Consider the following 24,528-nt stretch of genomic DNA (forward strand, 5'->3'; position numbering starts at 1 on the left):
ATGTATCATGGTCTTTAAGGGCCTTTGCCTTTGTATTGAAAGCTTATTTTCAGCAATTATAAAGTAGTTAAAAATATTTGAAACCTTGTCTATAAGTATTAGCATATTTATAACTATTACCACGTTTTAGTAATGTAGAACCGTACAAGATTTTTAAACATGAACGATCTCTCTACAGCGGATAGGTCTAGGCTATGTATTTCCCATCAGTAATATCTTTCTTTTACACTCTACAGTTTCTTATTTTATATCTCTGTATCATAATATTCATTAAATTACAGGTTCATTTCCATGTCTACTGAGAATCCATCAAATATATAAAGTGGCCAAATAAATCTACCTAACCATAATGTCAGTCATAAAGATTTTTTTCCTGAATGTTAAGTAAGCAAAGAAGCCTCCACTCTCTATATAAGATATAAATATTCATCCAGTTAGAATAAAACCAACTTTTCCCATTTCAAAGTCTCTTAATTTTACTATTTTGATATTATATATATTCAGCATTTCTGATACCTTTCTTTAATGTGTTTTAGATGAATTGCTGCATAGAAATAGGACTTGTTATTGCCACTGATAAATCTGTTTTAATTAACCATTTTCACATTACAATAATGAATTGCCTTTTTAATATCATGAAACTGATGACGATAACATTGCTAAACCATATACTAATATATACTATGCCCAGAAAAAAAATCACTAATTACAGAACTTTTAAAGTGCTCCATGATTTATATCAGATTTCTCTGAATATTGAGCATTTGCAAAGGTACAAAATTTTTCTCATCTAAATGCACATTTGTATTTTTACATTTTATGAACATTTTGATTAATGTTTCACCAAAAAAGGAAGTTCATTATATGTTGTAGTTCCTTTGACAAGTTACTGAGTTATTCTCTTAACAGCTTTATTATTATTTTTCCTTAGGGTATTAAAGATTATAATATTCTTACAAGGATCACTCAACTAGGAATAATTATTTCACTGATTTGCCTTGCCATATGCATTTTTACCTTCTGGTTCTTCAGTGAAATTCAAAGCACCAGAACAACAATTCACAAAAATCTCTGCTGTAACCTATTCCTTGCTGAACTAGTTTTTCTTGTTGGGATCAATACAAATACTAATAAGGTATGTAGATCTCCCCTTACTGTCTATTTTTGTTTTCTAAATTTGTACTTTCCTAAATATATATGTGATAGAATCATGAATTATAATTAAGAGCTTAATGGGCAAATGTATGGTATACTTTGTTCCCAGGTCTTTTCTAAGTTTTCTAATGCTAATATATCTAAAACCTGCCTATCAATTCCATTAAGCATAATGTCCCTTGTTATAATGAATGAATCATTGGGACAAATGAAAACTTAGCAACAAACTGAAGAAATAACCTTTTTTTTTTTTTTTGCTTTGTTTTTACATGGACATTAAACAAAAGCAGAAGGGATAAAGAGAGAATTGAAAATAAAAAGTTTATCTTAACACAGGGACTGACTATAAAAGCAGTGGGTTCATCGGTTGAAATATGACAAATTGGCTCCACCTACTCACTGCACTTTCCTACCTATTTCCCACCATTACTGATCGAGAGTCTTACAAAAGAATTTCTATACTGTGTGAGTCTGGGTCCTTCTAGAAGCAGACATTAAAATGGGATTACACTTGCAGTAAATTTATTAGCCAAAATGGCTGAGAGATAATGGGAAGAGAGACCTAGAGAGCTATCAGACCAAGATGTGGGGCTGACCCCAAGTAAAGGAGAGAAGGAAGAAAGGACAGGTAGTAGGTGGAAGCATTTTACAACAGCAGTGTCCTTCTCAGGGAAGCTCAATGTGGTTGTCAAGGAGTCCTTTGAGGAGACCCCGAGCCAGAGTCATGTGGTAGAGGAATGTTCTGTGTAGTGGCAGCCTGTGGGAAAGATGAACGCAGCAATGGTTTTCCTGGTGTAGCAGCTAGAGCTCTAGGTCAGTTGCCCTCCCTGCAGGTAGAGATTGGAGAAGTGTATGCGAAGGTCGCAAGACATTAAATTGCCTCCATATTTCCATCCCAGTTAGAAATCTTTCAAGTACTGACATTAATCCCCAGTTATCAATGTTTTCCTCTGAAGTAGATCTATTTTAAACAGTATCCCTAGACTATGGACTTCATATCTGTTTTTTTGTTTGTTTGTTTGTTTGCTTGTTTGTTTATTTTGCAGTGGTACTCCTGACATGTGCCAATTTTACATACCACCCACCATCTTCCAATGCCTAGTTCCTCCTTCAGTTTCATCTCCTCATTATCCTTACCCCAAAACCATTCCTTAGAGTGTTTATTTTCAATTCTATTTCACCCATCAAGTTCTTCCCATTTGCAAGCCATATTTCAATCTCACTTCCTTACTAAAGTAGTTCTCAAATTTTGATCACCAGTAATCTCTCTGTTCCCAACCTTACATAGTACTCCCCAATTGGATGTTTAATATATAATCTCATCATGCTTGGATTATACTCTTTTATTAAGTACTATAATAGGTATGTAAGTGTGTATTGTGTTCTCTTTCCAGCAATAGATAGTTCTATTATTACGGGAGTGTGTAACTATACTTCTTTTACTGTTCTTATAAGCCTAACTCCAATTCTATGCAAGTAAATACTAGTAAGTTATATTTAACCAAAATCCATCTCAAATTTACCTGATAATCCTACAACTTAAAGTGATTCCATAATGGATATTTTTGTAAAATATATTATCATTTGTTTGTTTTATAATTTCAATGTTTGCCACAATAATCAAGATACTATTGTTAATCAAGGAAATCAGTTATTTTCATTCTCTGAGCATGAATAAAATTAAGGAAAGGAAAGGCATTTCCCAAACAAATCAACTTAAGTCATAACACAGTCAATAAGGTATCATGGTTTGCATGTGAGGAATCCACAACTTATCACATGATATAAATATATAAAACTGTAAGTCTCTGGACAAGAACAGTAAATTAGTTCTATGACAGGATTGCTTCACAACTGATGCTTCACACTGATGAAGCTCAGCTGGAAGCAGTACGTCTTGAAAAACTGGCACTTGACGAGGATATTTTAATGTGATCAAGCATTACATCGAGTGGCATAATTTAAGGAGAAAGTCAGGATTTTATGTTATGCTAATGTTAAAGCAAACATTGCTTACAGTTTCTTTCTTTCTTTGACTTCTAGCTCTTCTGTTCAATCATTGCTGGGCTGCTGCATTATTTCTTTTTAGCTGCCTTCGCATGGATGTGCATTGAAGGCATACACCTCTATCTCATTGTTGTGGGCGTCATCTACAACAAGGGATTTCTGCACAAGAATTTTTATATCTTTGGCTATCTCAGCCCAGCTGTGGTAGTTGGATTTTCAGCATCACTAGGATATAGATATTATGGCACCACCAAAGTGTAAGTTAAGATGATCTCATAAGTATTTGAAATGCGATTCTGAATATGCTTCATATACATCGAAAATGTTGCTTTGTGAAGTACATACAAACATATTTATAGACTTATTATTTACTTTTCAGATGTTGGCTTAGCACAGAAAACAACTTTATTTGGAGTTTTATAGGACCAGCATGTCTAATCATTCTTGTACGTATATTTAACATTGGTTGAAAATCCAAAATGTGATGATTAAAATTCTCTGCAATAGGGCATTACTCTGAGAGAAAACAATAATTTTGAGAACTTTACAGTATGTTATTTATTAATATTTTACATGTATTCATCATGATTGAGAAAAAATATATATATACATCTTAAATTTAGAGGTATTATAATTCATCCTCCCCTCCCAGAGGAGGAGGATATATTTCTGCACCTCATATAGGAAAAGCATTTTTCACTTATCAGTGGTGTCTCAGCATACTTCAATAGTGAGAGTTTGCCAAACAGCTGATAATCTGGCATTTCAGATGTTTGTGTTATTTAATCTTTTATCAATGAGCAGTGATCTTTGAAGATTAGACTGTCATCTTTATAGTTTTATCATCCTATGTACCCTGTCATCATGAAAGTGATTTTAAACTAAATTGCAACGTCAGAGACAAGAACCCACTATTTCTCATGAGCCGACAAGTCATATATTGATAGTCCCATTTCAGTGAGGAAGAGGGCCTTTTAATTCTTATTGGAAGTGGTTTCAAACCTACAAATTTGGCAGGTGTTATATGTTCCTTTCTAAATAAAGACATTTTTAGATGTCTCAAGAGCATTTCTAAGTGCTGTAACTTTTCAAAGCCATTCTGAATATAATAGTCTGTCAGTGAATCTGGGAGGTCTGACAAGGCTCTAGAATGGAATGAATTGTCAATGGAGGAGCTGTGACGATATTTTGGACAACTTTGTCCCGTATGTTTTGACCATAAGCTAGCTATCTTTTTTGAATTGTTTTTTTCTCTCACTCTTTCCCCTTGTGTTTTTATATTTGTAAGGAAGCTGCTAAATGGAGAAAGACTTGAAATGTCAAGCAGAGCATTTTCACCAACGGTTATTTTTTAATGCTATGGGTGAAATAAATTGCATTCAGAGGCTATATTTCTTAATCATCACAGAAAATTGCTTATAATTCTCCCAATGAATCTAGTAATATAAAAAGAAATCATTGGCTAGATTTCAGCTACAGCAATTTCAGAGTTAGTTCATTACAATGCCAAAATTTTTAACCCCCATGAGAATACAGACCGAATGTTGTCCCTTTCACATACTTTCATGTATTGCCCTGACAGGAGTATTTTGTGTAAATACACTTTCTATATATTCTGATTTTACTGATTCCATCTCTACAGAATGGACCATCTCTTATTATTTTGTACAAGTCAAACATTCTTTGGATCAGTAATTCTTATAATTAAGATGAAAAGTAGTGGGCTAGAAATTATAGTGAAAACAAGAAAAATAGGAGTATTTTTCTCTTAAGTAAGAAATGGAAAGTGTTCCCTGAAATGGTTTTTTATTTTTGCTTATGTAAGGGAAAAATATAACTTTGGATTATCTTACAGTAAAGTCCACAGACTTTAGATGGGCTTATCTAAAAATGAGTCCTGCAAACTTTCTTAGAAGCCTAAATGAATAACGTCACACTGTCCTAGTCTGGAATTAATGAACCAATTTATCTTCCATAGTTTCAGTATGATAATCATTCCATTTAACCTGAGGGTCAGTCTACTTAAGAAATGGATGAGGCACCTCAGTTTTACTCTAAAACTGAATAATGTTTATCTTTTTTAGTATCTTTAAAGGCAGCAGAAATTCCTTAATTACTGAATTGAAGTGAATTCATTTATTCTAGTTATTCTTGGTTTTCTGGGCTAATAGTGGCTAATCACTATTATTGTTGCCATTGTGATTATTTGTTGTTGTTATTATTCAGCTCTATGTTGTTGTTCCATTGTTCTAATGTTACTATTTAGCTGTATGACACAGTGTTGAGACCCATCCTGTTGTCCCAGAATAGTATGCATCTTTAGTTCAGAAATGGTGGGCACCAAACATTTGAAAAAGATCCACTAACAGTTTGAGTCTGACACTTCCCACAGTGTGATAAAGAGACAGTAGGACCAGCCGTAGCCCAATAAGAGGACTATAGATGGGTGCTCCAGAGATTGTGGTTTAGAATTAGGAGTCCTTGACCTTTGGAGGAGTGCAAAAGCTTTTCTTTTTGCTACCAGTGGAAAAAAAAAAGGCAGATACTCCTCTATCTTTTTGAAGACAAGATGTGGACAAGTACTCTGAAGGTTTGTAGAGAATGGGATCAGAAATGTATAGAAAGAGTAAAATCGCATTCTGGTTGCAGATCGAATGCCAGTCTGACTTGATTTTCTTGCCTCCTCAATATATAAGAGCTGAGTATAATGAGCCAATTTTTATGAGAGCTTGACATACGTCCCCTGACTTTTGGGCCAAATCTGAATATAGAAACTAGACTTGTTTTTGTTTGGAGTTTCCCGTAAGCTGCATGCTTACTGGAGTATTTTTTGACAACAGGGAAGGAAAGGATTATTGTATAGCATGCCTAGGGATAAAATAATGAAGGAACATATAAGACTCTAGCTATTCTATAAACACAGGAAAGTTAGGGAAGTGGACATAAGTTGTAGGGTTGCCCAGAAGGTTGCCAGGTCAAAGGGAAATTATACACAACCGAAAGAATGGGTTGAATAAAGGAGAGGTTAAATGGTGACTTGACGGTCATTCTCTGAAGAATAGAAGGAGCCAAGATGGAAAGGAAATTCTATAAACACTAAGAAAATCATACATACCATCTAAGTGGAGGCCACCACATAAGCCAAGATTGCTACCAATAGTAAGAACCAAACTAAACCAAAGTGATATCAGGAAGCTCCATCAGCAAGAGGTAATCGGGTCCTTCCAGCCTCCAACAGCAGAGGAGTTGAGCTTTATCAATGAAGGGACAGTACCTGAGAACCGACTATGCTGCCCACACTCATCTCCATCAATCTACTGAATTGAAAATGATTATCCCAGGGCACCCGAGGGGCTTAGTCAGTTAAGTGTCCAACTCTCAATGTCAGCACCAGTCAGGATCTCAGGGTCGTGAGATCGAGCACTATGTCGGGCTCCACACTGAACATGGAGCCTGCATGAGATTATCTTTCCCTCTGCCCCACCCCCCCTTAAAAAATTATTATTCTATGTTTGGGTATATTCTGGTAGGTAAAGATGCCAAACCATATAATTAAGTTTACCATGTTAATTGGGTGGTATGAGCATGATGAGAGAACAAAAGAAATATAAGAATTATCTCCTGCCCATTATAGTATCAATGAGAATAAAGCAAGACAAAACAAGTCAAAAGAGCGATATATAATAAAATATAAGTGATGTTGATAAGATGTGGGAGATATCAATATGAGCTATGATAATCAATCCACAAGTCTTCATTGAAAGATGAACTTGTTTATAGATAGGGCAGGAGGTAAATTTGGTTCGACAGCAGATTCTTGATGTGAACTGAAGTGTCTGCCAAGGAGCCCCATAAACGTGACAGATTTCTTTTGAAGGTAAACAAAGGGCACAGACATAATGGTCACCATTGTCAATGGTGACAATGCCAGAAATAACAAAATTATCATCATGTATCTGTTATTAAGAATAGTAAAGCATCTGGGGCACCAAGGTGGCTCAGTCAGTTGAACATCTGATGCCTGATTTTGGCTCAGGTCATGATTTCAGGTCCTGGGATCCAGCCCCACAGATTGGGTACAGGTTCAGTGGGGAGTCTGCTTCTCTCCTTCTCTGTCTCCCTCTTCCCCCCGCCCTTGTGTGTGTGCTCTCTCTCTCAAATAAATGAGTAAGTAAATAAAAAATAATATTTAAAAAAAGAATAGTCAAGATCATCATTTCATGGATTCATTACATCCTAGTTTGGATGCTATTAATTAAGTCCTCCGTAAACTTACCCATTTCTTTTCTACTTTCAAGATCAAACTATTGCTATATCTTCCTCGTATTCCAGTATTAATAATAGGAGTTCTTAAATGCATAATTTGTTAATCAGCTACTGCTCACAGCTAATACTTGGTCTCCTTAAATCACCCACATTGCTATTATCTATTCATTTTATAGTTAACAAAAAATAGGATGTTATTCAAAATGTTAAGTGATTGGCTCAAGGCTCTAGGTCTACAAATAAATACTGATTCTAGAACTTGAGACTAGGAGCACATTTTCATTTTACTTTGCAGTTGCCTTAGGACTTACGTTTCTGCTGCCCTTCTTTCCAATTTTGTTTTAATCCATCCATAATAAGTGGAGAGAGAGAGAGAGACAGAGACAGAGACAGAGAGAGAGAGAGAGAGAAGCAGACTCCCTGTGGAGCAGGAGCCTGATGTGGGACTTGGCAATGGCAACTATTAATAAAAAAATAACATTAATATTTAGCCCTATTCTATTCCTGACAATAATCTAAACATTCTCTGTGTGTTGGCACATTTAATCTAATCCTTCAAACAATTCAAAAATGGCTATGTATATGTGTGTGCGCGTGTGTGTGATTATTTTATCTTGAAGCTGGAAAACTTGAGGCATAAGGTTGATTACACAGCTTGATTAACAGCTTGTAAGTCACCTGAGCTGAAACCCATATTCGTGAAGTTGAATTCGTCAAGTTGAGTCCACGGCCTGCTTTCTTAATTCCAAGGCTGATACTCCACTTCACCTACAGGCCAAATTCTATGCGCTGGAATGTCAAGTTCTCAGTCACTTAGCTGAACCCCGCTTATTTTCAGCTTCCCCCCCCCCCACACACTGCATAACCTCACAAAACAGCCTCTCCAAAAACTTCATCCTTGTTAGAATACTTGCTCTTCTTGAATATTTTCTTGGTCCTTTGCACTCGATAATCCTACCCCCTTGTGCACAGTTCTGACTACAATCTTATCATTAACTAATACAGTACTTGATGAAAACTTTTCCAGATTTTTAACCAATCTCTTCCTCTATTGTACTCCCATAGACTTTTTATTCAAACCTTCTGCAGTGCTGTTAATGCTCTGTTTTTGTTGCACATGGTAATTTTCCGTGTGTGTCATGCTACCCATCCCCTATATCCAAACACCCAAAGAGAGGTATGAGTTTCTTCATTTACTGGCTATATCTTGCTCAATTATTAGTGTCATTTGTGGTACACAACCTTAGGGGCCTCCATTCAGTAAACCGCAGTTATTCTCTACAGAGCAACATTCACATTGCATTCTCTATGAACCCTGGACTATAAAACTGACTCCTTTTGGTCATCCCGGAATATAGAAATATGTAGCAAGTCCTTAATAATTATCTCTGTGTTTTAATTAATCTGTTAATAAAGACCATAGTAACAAATGAGGCAAGAAGAAACACCATGAGATCCTTCTTAAGCTATGCAACCACTCTGTGCCCTGGATTTCTAACAGATAAAATGAAGATATCAGGGCCAGCCCTACACAACAAAGCTATAGTGAAAGCAAAAACAAATGTTTTAGGGAAAACATCCACTCTTCAAAATTAAAATAAGAAAATGCACAATAATTTGGAGGGCAATGTTTGTCTCCCTAACTTACACCTTTTGTATTAAAAAAATAAAGACTAATTGTAAAGCCATGGTTTGCACAGGCAAAAATTGTATGCAAGGGAATGTATTTTGGCCAATACAGTGTGTGTGTATACATATGTATATACATTTACATATATATATATAAAATAAATTTAGGCATAGATCCTAATTTTTAAAATACTGGTGAAGATAAGACAGCATTTGTTTAATTATAGCAAGATACAATTATAATATACGTGCTTCTTACTTCCTGGAATTTGTTACAAATCTCTAATACACTCTGCCAGAAAAAGCTTAACTGAAATTAAAGTGTAAAATATCTTAAGAAAAGCAATAAAAATTTAATAGAATAAAAAGATAGGATAAAGACAAAATGTAAGTGAACCTTCAAATATAAATAGATGATTAGCGGTGATTTTGTTAGGCCAAGCCTTAAATGAGGGATAAGATTGGTTTTGGGACTTTCTCTAAACAAATCTGGGAAGACCAGTATGCCAGAGTAGACATCTCTCTAGAACAATGGCAATACCTTTCATTCACACGTGGAATTCTTGCATTTCTTCTGTAGACTGGAGACTAGGTCCTACAAATGATATTTGCTTGTTTTTATGAATGGAACTCTTGAGCTCATCTGGTTTGAGGTTATAATGTAAAACGCCTTTAAGACAATATGTAAATGAGTAAGCACTGAATGGGATCAGCACTGGTGGCTTTTCTACCCCTAGGTATTTTGTTTCAAAGCAATGTTCACGCTTTTAATCTACTCCGATAAGTGTTAACAATTTAGGTATTTGAGCAGCAACATTCCCCGCATTGATCAAATGAGAGTATTTCCTCAGGTGTTGACTCATTAATATTAAGGATCTCTTAGAATTCTGAAGTATGAACCAGTGACCCCGTGGATTCTATCTAGGAATCACTAAATTTAAAACGTTAAGATTGTAACTATACATAAAAAGGCCTAGCCATGCTTTTGAAAGATTGAGCTGTACAAGAAAGAGGCTTCTAAATCTTTGTAAAGCAAGCTGCAAACTGAAGATAATTTCCATAATTCATTTCTTTCTTCAATATTTTTAATCTTTAATGCTGAATCCTTTCAACTAAAACTGCACAAGCGATTAGATTCAAGTACACAAATATAAAAAAGAGTTGGTGAAAATAATTGGACTTTTAAGTAAGAAATTGAAGTTTCCCATAGACATGTTCAGTACTGAAGAATAGAATTTGCTTGATTGAGGCAAATACTAATTACACTATGTCCGAATAAGGCATTTTCTTTTAAAAATGTGAGCTTTCATTTGAATTTAAATCACAACCCTTATAATTGAGTGTTTTCTATATTGCTACTCCTACCCCTTTCCTTTTAGGTTTGCCCAGAATTCCACTCAGTTCTTTATAGTGTCCTCCTCTAATTGTTCTTTCTATGTCTGCAATCTCTTGATTCCCTTTCGCCAGGAAATGCCTATTAAAGCCTCCTTAAAAGTGAATTCCTGGGAAGCCTGGGTGGCTCAGCAGTTGAGCACCTGCCTGCAGCCCAGGGAGTGATCCCCAGGATCGAGTCCCACATTGGGTTCCCTGCATGGGGCCTTCTTCTCTCCCTGCCTGTCTTTGCCTCTCTCTCTCTCACTCTCTCTCTCTCTGTGTGTGTCTTTCATGAATAAATAAATAAAATCTTAAAAACAAGTGAATTCCTCACATAACCCTTACACAACGGACAGTATGTATGTTTATTATTACGTAAGCTATTCTTATTACATTTTTTAGTTTCACCAATTGCACAAACTTGAAAGAAATGCAAATATTATGAGACTATATAGAGTAAAAAGTAGATATTTTATCCCACACTCATATTTTTTATTACAGTTCTTTTTCTTAGTATTTGTTCTGCATCCTTCAAGACCTTTGGTGTGCGCACACACACACACACACACATTTATATAAGTTTAAGCAAAAAAATTGATTATGAATTCAAAAAACCTGAATCATTTATAACCTGAAATATATCATATTCATCCTTCTTTCTCATAATATACAATTCTACCAATTTTATCATTACATATTATCCATATTATGCTCTAATTTATTTTACCACTTCCTTATTGATGAACATCTAACTGGTTTCTAATATTTTCTTATTATAAATAATACTGCATGCACAGAGAATTCTTGTTCCAATATAGTTACATATATGATTATATAAAATTGTTAATAAATGCTTCTTAAAAGTAGAAATGCAGGTAGAGACAGATTTTTAAATTTACAAACTGCCTCCAAAACATTTACTTCAAGGATACTTATACAAACAATATTTAAGAATGTCTCTTTTCTGACATTTTTACCAATTCTAGACATTATTATCTACTGTAGAGTCTAATTAGCTAAGCTGGAATTTATAAATCCAAGGGAAGAAAGGATACGCCAGAGTCCTACAACCAAGGCACCATTGACACTTTGGACCAAATCTCTGTTGTAGGACCTGTACTGTGCCTTATAAGGAACTTAGCAGCATCTTTGCCTTCTACTCACTAGATGCCAGTAGCACCACTACCACCACTGCCTAGACATGACAACCAAAGGAGTCCCGGTACAACCATATAACCCATGGAGAATGATATCCTGGATTCTTTCCATTAGAAATCACTAGTCTATACTCAGATATTAAGCATCTTATATAGCTGCATTTTGCAGCTTTCCTTGAACGGCAAAAATAAAAGGAAAAAGAATTAAAATCATAGTTTGGGCAATGTCCTCTGGATAACCCCATTGAAGCTATATTAGAAACACTAACCACTGTAAATTTTACATGTTGTGGATAACAGCATCAACATTTTAATTACAACTTTTAATTTAGTGGCACCATATTCTTTAGATTCATCGTTTAGTGACCTCTGTGGTTCAAGGCATTTTAAAATTCTAACCATTTCTTCATGTTATATATCAATAAGGATCTCAGTACCTGTAACATTTTGTTACTTTTTTTGTGGTATTCTAACCTTCTTGAAACAATAGGTAGCTAGAATTTTTAAAAGAACAAGTTAAAAAACAACACAAATAATACATTTGTAGTTTTCAATATATTCTCATATATGGGAGTTATATTCTTACTGGAAATACCTTCACAGAAAATCTCCTTGGGATTTGTACTAAAAAATTTCATAAAAATTGAATAACTTTATAAAAATTAGAGATCTGAAAAAAATATATTGAAAACATCCCTTGGGTCTCTCAAGCCCAATTAGGAAAAACTGGCCAAGGTAAAGTTTGTCACTGATATTGTTTAATAAATATAGCTTTACAGTGAAGGATGTTACATCATGTTATGGTGAAGGTGAGTTGGTAGTGGAAGATATCATTAGAATTATTATTCACATCATATTTGTATAGTCTTTTAATCTTTACAAAACCCTTTTTACACTTCAGTTAATCCTCACAAAAAGCTTAGGTAGTACAACACAATAAAAATAGTCCTAGCATTTAGTGAGAGATAACGTTTTACTAGATTTTCACTAGATCTAATAACTATAATTTTGACTTGTCTATTTATAAATACGAAGCCCATAGGGGGCTTCTACTATTTGTAACTTTTTAAAGAAGTACACCAATTCCTTGAGAAGAACCTATTATACTAAATCAAATTATGTACATTCTTATGTAAGCAATGGATAAATCAAGCTTCTACTCACTAAGTCATAAAAATCCTTAAACTTGGTTAAAAGCTCAGTACGTGTTCTGATTGTTGCGATACCTCTGATCTTCCTCTGAACATAAAACAACGTCCCAGCTGAAGCTGGTCTGCAACAGAAGCAAGCCCTTTGAATCAGTCCTTATTAGCATTTCCAGAGATCTTATTCTACACATGAGACAATATTTTATCTTCCCTCTAAGTATTTATTATATCCCTTGGTCTCCTTCAGTATTCTCTGCAAAATACAAAGACTCAGACTGAGAGAATGGATTATCTGTGGGGCTCTGTCTTGATTTCTGTCTCTCATATGAAAATGTTGTCATGTCTAGTTTCAGAGTTTCCCAAGAAAGGAACATTTAAAATTCCTTCTGATGAAAAAAAAAAAAAAATCTGATCAAAAAGAGAGCCCAAGGTGTTCACTGTTAGGACACAGGCTTTAATCAGTAGAGCTTAATTTCCATGTGTTAGGATAAGAGCCACCATTTTGTCTGTATTTTCAAGAAGTGAAAACTAAGGCTTAGCGAATTTAAGTAATTTACTCAGAATCACCCACCTACCAAGTGGTAGAGACAAGCTCATGCTTTCCAGGGTCACATTGTACAGTTTCACTACTACATATCCTTTCCTTTTGAACGGAGCATATTTTGTTAGGTCCCGGAGCATGTTTTGTTTGGAATCTTCTAGATTCCAAAAATGGTTTTAGGCTAAGTTATGAAAGACCTAGCAACTACAGACCTTCTAGAAATTATTCATAAATTTCAATTTTTATTTTACTTAGTAAAGGTATCAAAATAAATTACTTTTCATCTTCTTGAAAATGAGGGAAATCCTGTCCACTATAAATATCTCTTCCCCCATTTTGTTTTGTTTTATCTAAATCTTGCCAAGATTATCCAACAACTGACCAAAATGCCCTACCTAAAATCATGACTATATCAGACTATATAGGTCAATATGTGGAAAACAGGTAGTCTGGAGGTTTACTATTCTATTAATTGATATTCACAAATAATTCTCAATGCCCTGTTTGACATCTAATTGCTTAAATTCCCTTTTTTTTCCATTTTTGTCCTATTAAGAAAAAGCTGAGAGGTGAGTATAGTGCTTCACCCATTTTTAATCACCCTTAATTTCATATTTCCATTTAGAAAATTTATTTTCTTAGGAAAAAAGTCTTTTTTGTTCTTTTAAAAATCCATATTTTATTTAATTAATGTTTATCAACATAGGTAGTATGAAATCAAAATGAAAGTACAGATAGTATGAAAAAAAAAAAAACCTAGGAAAAAAGGTACAATGCTTTGAATATTTCAGAATAGGCCAAAACTTTATCAAGTATTAAAGACACCCCCACCCAAAGAAAGACCCAAATAAGGCTGTGCTAGAAACTAAGGGGAGAGACTTTGCTGGCAAAAAGTGTTATCAGGGAGATATATGTAAACAAACAACCCTAAGACAACACATTAGTATGCTTGAGGTAATATTTTGGAAAAACAAATCTGAACATTTCTTTACCGTTATTTATATCTGTCTTGGCTTCGTTGCTCTTGGGGCCAAATCTAAACCTTTTAACAAAGCCTACATACAATAAGGGTGACCATATTCATTTATCAGTCACCAAAATCTGGACCTTTTTAGGAATGAAAGTAGGTAATAAAAAACATTCAAACTGGTTTCATTTTATTGATGGACCTATAAAACGGCTCTATTCAAAAAAAATCTGTCTTCAAAAGCAATTTTTTTTTAATTAAAAAATGTCAGAGCACCATGTGCTGGACAATATGGCCATTTTGAATCTTTCTTCCACTACCCTGGATCATGAAGAAGGTAGCTGTCCCTAAGCACTCATGCCAGAGCGTGAGCTGAAGGTGGTGCTTACACCATATCTGGGTAGGGTCTGGAAAGAGGTGGGATATTGCTGGCCGTCATACATATTTGAGCACATGTCAAAGTCAGAATGGTCACTATGCAGGTGACTCTCACACAGTGTCCTAAGAGACATGACAGGGTGGAAGTGGAGCTTACCAAATTTCCCCTGGCTTATCTTAATAAGGTGTCAGCAAAAAAAAACTCAAATGCCAAACTGAACAGAACACTGGGCAACCAACCTTAAAAAGACTGTGACCAGCAAACAGGCATCAAGTGGATGCTTAGTTAGGAGGCACTGCATGTTCTGGCACCTGTGTGCTGAGCACCCTCGTCTCACATGACCCTTCGTGGGCCTCTGTGTTTTAATCACATGGCTTTACAGTTTCTAGGAGGTTCTATGTACCTTCCCATCTCAGCACCTTGGCACTAAAACATTCCCTATCACTTCCCTCCAGCCATCCCTTTGTCTAGGTAATTCCTGTTTGTCTTTCAGATCTATTCAAGCAACATTTTCTGAGGCAAGTCCTCCCCGACTCCCCGACTCCCCGACTCCCTGAACAAAATGTATTTTGTTGTTGTTGTGAGATGCCTTCATAAAAAAAAAAAAACTTTCCTCAATTTATAATTATACAGGTATTGGTGTGAATAATGGATTAGGAACTGATTCATATCTGTCTCCTCCAGGAGACTATAAATTCTTTGAGAGTAAAGCTTTATGGATTTTCTCTCACTATATTATCCTTGAGGTTTACCAGGTAGTAATTACTCAGGTAATACTGCTGGGTAAATAAATAAATGATTTACCAAACACAGTATTTAGTCAAAAATGTTCACACCTTTCCCCCAAAGAGCTTTAGAGAAATCATCACCATCATGGAAATGGGATTATTTTGAAAAGTCTTCTCAGAAGAGAAAATACATGAAGCTCGCATTATAGCACATCACTTTTCCTTCATTTCTTTTCTCCTTAAAAACAATTGCTGTATGTATCTACCTACATCAATCTATCTATGTATGGAACTCTTTCACTCAGGATTGTAAGATTGGCATTTTACATTTAACTGAATAAAATGAGGGCCTGGCCAAATAATGTGAAAAGTTTTCAAAAGCAATCCGACTGGTAAAAAAAGTATACACAATGGGTTCTTTCTGTGCCCTGGATTTCTAACATGTGCACAAGGATAATAATGCCAGCCCTGTAGACAGGTGCTATTAAAAATGAAATTAAAAGTATAAAAGCATCTTGCAAAAGTTCAAAAAGGAAAATTTGGGGGCAATCTTACGTCCCTTCTATTTTTACCTTTAAAATTACCTTTAAAACTTTAAATACCTCTTTGCATTTAATTGTGCAAGCTCTATTTTAAATGTGAAATGACAGTCAAATGACCTATCTGTGTGTGTACATATATATGTATGTATATATACACCTCTGTCCTCTCTTTCTATAGTAAGTATACACAAGGAACATATTTTCCTTGCTTATATCTTAACAAAGGAGATTTAATCACCGGGTTTTCATTGTCACGTTAAACGGAACCACTGTTGTAAGCATTCTTCATATATAGTTTTTCTCATTCACCTTTGTTCCTTTTCTATTATCTCGCTATGGCTTATAGCCACCTACAGTTAAAACCAGCGACAAAAATAAGCCCATGGAATTCAGTTATTCCCATGGAATCACTTTATCCTTCATGTTTATACATTTCTAGTTCTCTCCACCTTTGATTCTATTTTGGAGACAGTAAATTACTTTTTCAAACACTGGGAAAAAAATCAGCTATTGAAATATTCCTAATGTAAACATGTTAAAAATACGAAGTGTGAATTTTTTTAATGCCTAAGGTGATTATATGTTGGCATGGGATTTTTAGTCATAATAAAATAGAAAAATTATTTAGCTATTACTTGAAGGGATGTGGGAAGATATTTTCCTAATGAGGCAGTAGTCTGTCTACTTGTGATTAAGACATTTGTTGTGACCTACCTGTGTGCTAAAGATTGTATTTAAGAAATACATATAAAAACCCATGCGTCTATAGTTTCTGTTAGATGCAAAATATTGTGTATACCCAAGGTATCCACCTGTAAAATAAAGGAGGTATACCTTCATCCTTTCCCTTTATGCAAAATTATTCCTAGAGGGTCAATACATTTTAATAATGTATAATATATCCCTCAGTTATTATTGCTGTATCTATGGATAATAGATTCCTAATAAGATATCATTTTGTCAAAATCTATAAGATATGAAACAAAATAAAAAATAATTATTTTACTGTTTAATCAAATTAATGGTTGAATGCTCTTTTACATAGGTCATAAAGGATACCTGGGATTTAGGTATACCATCCTTCATCCTTTTATTCATTCAACCAACGTTCATTCAGCATCTTCCATACACCAGTGTTTGAGGCCTTGAGAATATGTCAATGAATAAAATAGAAAAAAGTCCTAAGTCTTATGTATCTTGAACTCTAGGCCAAGAGTCGGCAATGGACACAGTCTGTTTTTACAGATAATTTTTTACAGGAAAACAGTCACATTCACTTGTTTGTGTATTGTCTATGGCTTCTTTAATGGAATGGCAAAGTTCAGTGGTTGAAAATAGAGACCATATGGATATGGCCCTCAAAACCTAAGCTATTTACAATCTGTCCCTTTGCAGAAAAAAATTTCCTGACCTCTGTTCTACACGAGAGTGATTTAAGATAACTATCCTCTCCCATAAAATGTCCCAGAATATCATATTGGATTCATGAAGATTATGTTTCTTATATTTAAGGTATCTGGTAACTTTATCTATGGATTGCCCTTCGGAATACTCCTACCTTTTCTATAAACTTCTTAAAGATATCCAGATTTTGACCTGGAAATTTCAGTTCGACCCTAGAGGAGTTTCAACAACAAAAAAAAAAAAAAAAAAAAGAGAGAGAGAAACTGTATGAGCAATAAATGTTTGCCTTATTGTTAAATGATATTACATTATTGACTTATTGTTGAAGTGTTTATTTTGCTGACATTATTTTAAAGGAAAGTCCTGAAAGTAGGAGAAGATCATCTGTTTTCTATTGAAATCATATTGTCCAAAATAAAGACTGAAAGATCTAAGTTCTGATATAAGGTGCTATTTACAGGTCTAATGAGATTACATCACAAAATAATTCTTTTCCAACTGTGGAGTGAATATATTATATTTACCATTGGGCATGTCAAATACTGAGACAATTGGGAAGAACACATTTTCATATAAGCATAATAGCCATTAGTGGTAATAATTGATGTTTGCTGAGAACTTACATATTGAGCACTATTAGTACTTTATGTGAGTTATTTAATACATGCATCCTTATACATTAAATGTTATTTTATTCGTATTTTACATAGAAGGAAAGCAAAATACAAAGAGTTAAATAATACTGACCAAAAAAATAATAATAATAATACTGACCAGTCATGGGACGCCTGGGTGGCTGAGCAGTTAAGCGTCTGCCTTTGGCAGCATCTGTATTCCAATGGTACATGTCTTTTTAAAACTCTCAGTAGAAAACTTTAAAAGAGACTGCTAAACCCGTATTACTGACTTTAGAGAAATGATATGTTGAATTGATTATGAATGACTTTAACTATGAATGAAAACTGTGGATCTGAATGCATACTGCAACTAGTCCTCTTAATAATTTGAATTTTAAATAACATTTTATCAAATTGGATTAGATCTTCTAACTTGGTTCACTTACATGGACTTAGAATTTAGCTAGCAAATAACTTACTCTCAGAGTGGGGAAAAGATCAGTTCTGTCATTGTCTCACTTGATATATTTTTTATCAGGATGACTTTTAACCCACAGTGTACTTGGAAACATTTGGGTCTTAATTTTTTACTTAGTTAGTGTTACTTTATTAAAACTACATAATGTTATTCAAAAATCCATTTAACAGGCACACATACAATATGTTGCAGTAGGCCATAAGATCCCAAAAGGGGTGAACCTTTCTTCCTTTAGGAATAAATACTAATTCCATCGAATGGCTTCTGTCTGACATGTGGCTCCATCTGACATTGAAAAAGTGACAGCACCAGTATCATATGCATTTTAAAGAGTAAACCTTAATTTTTCCTTGGAAACATATCAATGGAAATTCTAATGTGTTCCTCCTGTACCCCAGAAGACTATTTTAAGACATTCTACTTGACCACTAACATGAACTCAGTGACCATATTTGAACTCTACAGGATAGAAAGCTCTGTTGTTCACCAGCACAGAAAGACTATGGCATTCTTAGATCCTTTGACGGCAGGGAACAGTGAAGACAGTTGCCTCCACTGGGGGGTCACTGGCATAACTCATGTTTACGAGGCCTTCACTGCTGGTGTCTTGACTAAGTTCAATGAGCACATTAAGTCCAAACAGCTAACTATATCACTACTCATTAATGTTTTACTCTTATACTTTTAACCATTTCTAAAACGACATAACTGTTACCAGTTAACATAATAAATGCCTAAGCAGTTAAGTTTGTGAAATTTTAGATGTCAATTTAACTTTTCTCCCTGGCCCTTCCTCTGTAGTTTAGGAGTTTTGTAATGTACTTAAGGGCATATCCTCTAGAACCTGTCTACTAGGTATGAATCTTTGCTCTGATAACTTCCCAATTGTGTCACCTTGGGCACATTATTTAACCTCTCTATGCCTCTGTTGCCATATACGTGAAATAATGATAATAATAAGAATTACTCCATGAAGTTGGTGTGAGGATGAAATGAGTTAAAAATAAAGAACACTTAGAATAATGTCTAACACACAGAAAACGCTCAATAAATATTATGTTTTTGTTACCGACTCACATCTCAATGTTACTGTAGTTTGTAACTACCTGCAAATGCTATTTTATGCCAGAACAGCGGTCCATCCAGTTGTACACCCCAGCAGTCAATACTTGGTGGGAGAGCACTGCTATCTTCTAAAGTATAAACCTCAAGGTATTAATACCATGAATGCTGTTAATAGCTCAGATATTCAATGAAGGATACTCTCCTCAGATAATATTTAGAACTATTTAGATATATCTATTATAGTTTCAGATTGTTTCAGTATGTTTCACATTATTCTTAATATAGTTTTCATAGAATTATAGACTGCACTCCTATGTCTCTCTGGACTCCTCTCTCCTGAGCCAAGTGTGAATAACCTGAGCCAAGGAGTACCTCTTAAGTCTGTAGATATTCCCAAGGCTGCTCAATCCTGAGCCTCGGGAATGTGATATAAATTGGGGCTCGTGATGTTGGAGAGAGATGCTTCCTAGCAGCATCATGTAGGTATACATAGGAGGAAAAGCTACTCCATTCCATGATTCTGACAACAGGTCAACAAATACTGTGGCACCATAATTTCTGTGAGTTTTCACTAAATTTATACTAATGTAATTTAAAATCTAAGCTTTGGAAATTTTATTTCTAACCATTAGTTTATTAACAAAAGTTTTTTTTTTAACAGGTACTGGCCTAATCCATTGCTTCCCACCACAGCTTCATGATGCACACCGAGGGGTTTCAGAGGGGAGGGAGTCCTACCTGGCCTGGGCGTATTCTTTACTAGGCTCAAACCTTTTATATGTGCTTTCATCCTCTACATACGTTTAGAAAATGTTATATAAGTCTCTGCACATACACACATGTTCAGGTTACACAACAATTGCAGCATCTGAAAATTTTCCCCTTCTTCCTTTGAGATCTCTTTTCAAACTGTTGTATGTGAAGAGGGTAATGTCCTTGGGGTTTTCTACAAAGAAGCCAGTGTCCTCAGATTACAAAAAGGATCAGATGTGAAAATAATTTTGAAGCTATGAAGTTATGGTTGCCAGACAAAACATAGGATGCCCAATTAATTTGAATTTCAGCTAAACAACAAATTAGTCTTTAAGTATGCCCCAAATATTGTATGGGAGATACTTATACTAAAAAATTATTTGTTGTATATCTGAAATTCAAATTTAACTGGTATTCTGTATTTTTATTTACTAATGAAGCAACCCTATGACAAGGGCCTATACATGTGTGCATTATACAGAAGAAAATGTGACAGGTACTTGAAAGTACGAACTGTATTTATGAGTTACTGAAAAGGAAGTTTTCAGTAAATTTAAGTAAATTATAATTTGTTGATCTTTTTGTTTTAATAAACACAGATACAGAACCCACAAGTAAGTTTTGACATAATTAATTACTCATCAAATATCCAGAACATCAATAATAAATATGAGTAATTGATAAATGAGTATTTATTGTAAACTGGATTTTAAGTTCTTATTTAAAATATAGGAAACACTAATTATAGGGCATTTCATATATATGTATATATATATATATATATGCAACTTTTATTTTATATTTATGTCTTTTACTTTGCATTAGTTTTCTGTTGCTGTCACAGCAAATTACCGCATATTTAGTGGCTTCAAACAACAAATCTATTATTTCACAGTTTTGGAGGTCAGAAGTCTGGGTACAGTGTGGCTCAGCTGTTTATTCTGCTTAGAGCCTCACTAGGCTAAAACTAAGGCATCAGCCATTCTGGAGGCTCTGGGGGAGAATTTGTTTCCACTCCTAGTTAGGTTGTTGGCCAAATTCAGTTTCATGCGATTGATTTCCTTGCTGGCTGTGGAACAGGGGTCATCCTCCATTTGTAGGGGCCTCCCACGTTTCCTGCCTGACCTGAGGACCCCCCCTTGTCTTCAGTTCTCTCTGACCTCCATTTCTGCCCCTCTTCTGTAGCCCCTGGCTGCTGAATCTCTTCTGCCTTCTTCTTTCCTTTCTAAAAGCTCACATGCTCACATTGGGCCCAACAGGATAATCCAGAATAACATCTTTATCTTAAAGTCCATAACCGTATTCCAGCGGCACCATCCTTTTTGCTGTACTCACAAACTGCAGACATTAGTTGTGCCTGTTTTCTTGGAAGGGGAGACTTTTTTTTTTTTTTTTTTGCTCACCACATACCCCACTTTTTCTGATACTCTCTGTGTTTAGCATTCTAAGGCATGTAAGGGTGTGATTCCAGTGGAGAAATAAAATCAAGATGAAGGCAAAACTCTCCTTGATTCCAATGTTGCTAGTAGATATTTTTCTTTGATTAAGAGAGGATATCCTTTGATTTGAAAAGCTTCCATTGAAAACTATTGAGCCATCTATGCAGTGCTCTAGGGATGGAGAATGGGTCACTGTTTGGGGGCAGGGGGGTAGGTGGGTGGGTTTTGTTTTTGTTTTTAATGCCCTCTCTGTAGGTTAGTAGAAATCTACCCTCTGTCCATGGCAGAAGCACATTAACTAAGCCAGTTCGTCTAAAGGTAATAAAACTATTTGAAAGGACACAGTAGTTGTGATCATGACACATTCTTAAATGAACCAGACTCTATTTGATGTATGTGAAAAATTAAAGCATAGGTCTAAGAGTGCTGTAAGAGACATTTTCTCATTCTTTTGGTGAGATCTGACATCAGCATATAGATGGCTTCATCAATTATTGAGAAAAAGACTAAGAAAAGAAAAATGACTGATTGGGATGCTTCATTTTGAAGTCTGAATTTGAAGCCCTTGGGTCGAATGTACCTGTAGGTCTAAATCTTTCAGAATTAGCTCCTGCTCTCTCTCCAGCTTATTTATCTGTTTAAGTTTCTTGTTTAAAAAAAAAATAAAGCATTTAAAAATTTTTAATGCACTCTGTCAAACATCAGAACATGTGTGCCAGACTTTGAAGCAAGTGCATATATCAATGAAGGGAAGAAACAGATCTCCGTGTAGATAAATATTCCTTAAGATGAAGCCAGGAGAATGATTTTAAATTTAAAATACCAGTTTCTCTCAAGGGTTAAGTTTTCACAACTTGAATGATTTATTTTTTCTTCACAGCTGTTTTCCTTCTCTGTATTCTCAAATGCAACAGTGAATTTCAGAGTTCTTACGTTTGCCACCTAACGGTCTTGTCTTGCTTATTCCTCGCCAAGTATTAAGGACTTGTAGTTGACAAGCTAAAACTGTTTTTTTTTTTCAATTGAAACAAAAATGACAACAAACGACCTTGTTCATTTGCAAGTCATTCATTAGCCTATGTGGCTTTTGTGGCACTAATATTTAGAGATAAATAATGAGGGAACCACAGCTGATAAAATCAGCACACATAGGTAAATATTAATGAGCAAAAGTGTGAATCATCTTAAAAGCACCATTCCCTTAATTACGGCTCATATTAACAATTTTTCTTGTGTTTGAAAGAATCGCGCAAGTATTCAAATCAGTTATCGAGATAGCCTTGCCTGTGAACACAACGCTAGTAGTATCTTTCCAGTTATTTAGCCTAAAATGCCCATATTTATTTAGCCTCAAAGTCATTACTTCTGGGATAACTGCAAACCATTTACTATCAGAAATACTTTTTAATTCTATATAATCTTGTTTGGGGCTTTTGTTTTTATCTCACACTCTTCGTACTTATTTCGTAAAACATCCCCTCCAGAAAATACTTTTCCATACCATATAAAATGTGGTGTTTCAACTTAATCTCCACCTCTAAGTGAATCAAGTCTTGTGCCTTTGGGTGATGCTGATTATTTATGGTTTTTCACTCTATTTTAAAAAGGGTTTAAAGTAGCTTATATATTTACAGATAAAGAGGGAACACAGGCAGTGTAAAAGCCGCAAAAACAAATTTTTCCAGTTACCCCAAATTTGCTCAATATTATAATATGATGTTGCATTTGTCTCTGCGAGTTTCGTTAAAGAAAAAAAACCTACTCTGACACTTGTTAAAATGGTAAGGAAGACTTTTTCCAGGACTACTGTGATAGGTGTCAACACTATTGCGATGGGGAGAGAGATTCAGCTCAACTCTGAATACAATGAAGCCAGCTGGGATTTACAGGATCAGGTGGTGTGGTGGGGAGAGGAGAGTGTGTGCAAAATTGCTAAGAGTGGATGGCTGGGGTCGGGAGAATTCTTGCTAAATTTAATTTAACAGGACTCTTGCTGGAAGGTGGGCCAGTGTGATCAAACATCAAGGGTGGGAGATGAGGAATTTAATTAGATATTGAGAGTGACCAGATACCAAGGGTGGTAGTAGGATTCTCTCTAAGCTGATTTAGCAGGATTCCTGCTGAAACTGAATTCTGCAGAGATGGACACCGAGGTGCATGGCTGAGGCTGACTAAAGTGTGGCCAAGGAGAATTTTTTTTTCAGTGTCCTATTGACCAGGGCAAGGGAAGAACACGTTAGCATGCAGAACTTACACTGTCCAAAGCAGTGAAGGACACCATCATCATCTGTAGGTCCATGGAATTGAGCTCCAGGTCTGATTTAATCATTTGGGTTTCAGTTTTTTAATAAACATACATTGGGAGGCAGTGTATGGATAAGGCGGCATTTAAACAGAGCTGGTGAGGGAATTTGCCTCGGGAATACCAGAGAGCCCAGAAAGTACAAGTACCCTAAGGCCTGCTGGTATGCTGGAGGAAGGACAGGGAATCCAATGTGAATTAGTGAAGTGATCAAAGGAGAGAGAAGTAGGGCTTGAGAGAAGAGGGATAGTGAGAACCAAATCATTTCAAATCTACAGCCCATTGTGAGGTCTTTAGGTTTAACTCTGAGTGCGAAGGGAAGCCATCGGAGGGTTCTGAAGAGAGACTTGGTCTGACTTATATTTTAAGGGGATCAATCTGCCTGCTGTAAAGAGAACAGATTGTAGGAGGGCAAGGATGGAAGCAGAGAGACCAATTAGGGGCTTTTGCAATAGCCCAGGTGAGGCACAATGTGGCCTCTCCCAGGATAGGCGCTGTGCAGACAGTAAATGGTAGTCACATTCGGAGTATGTTTTAAATGTAGAGGTGAAGGGTTTGCTGATGAATAAAAAGCTGA

General features: G+C 35.3%; 1 protein-coding gene across 1 annotated transcript in view; it reads left to right on the forward strand.

The window, feature by feature from the left end:
• ADGRL4 (adhesion G protein-coupled receptor L4) overlaps positions 1 to 24,528 on the forward strand; it is a 109,676-nt gene that overhangs the window by 78,604 nt on the left and 6,544 nt on the right. The window contains exons 11-13 of the mRNA XM_072754786.1: positions 932 to 1,135; positions 3,199 to 3,419; positions 3,542 to 3,608. Of these exons, the coding sequence (XP_072610887.1) occupies positions 932 to 1,135; positions 3,199 to 3,419; positions 3,542 to 3,608 (492 nt within the window). The remainder of the gene's footprint in view (positions 1 to 931; positions 1,136 to 3,198; positions 3,420 to 3,541; positions 3,609 to 24,528) is intronic.

This window comes from Vulpes vulpes, chromosome 3, assembly GCF_048418805.1.
Source record: "Vulpes vulpes isolate BD-2025 chromosome 3, VulVul3, whole genome shotgun sequence".
Taxonomy (NCBI): Eukaryota; Metazoa; Chordata; class Mammalia; order Carnivora; family Canidae; genus Vulpes; species Vulpes vulpes.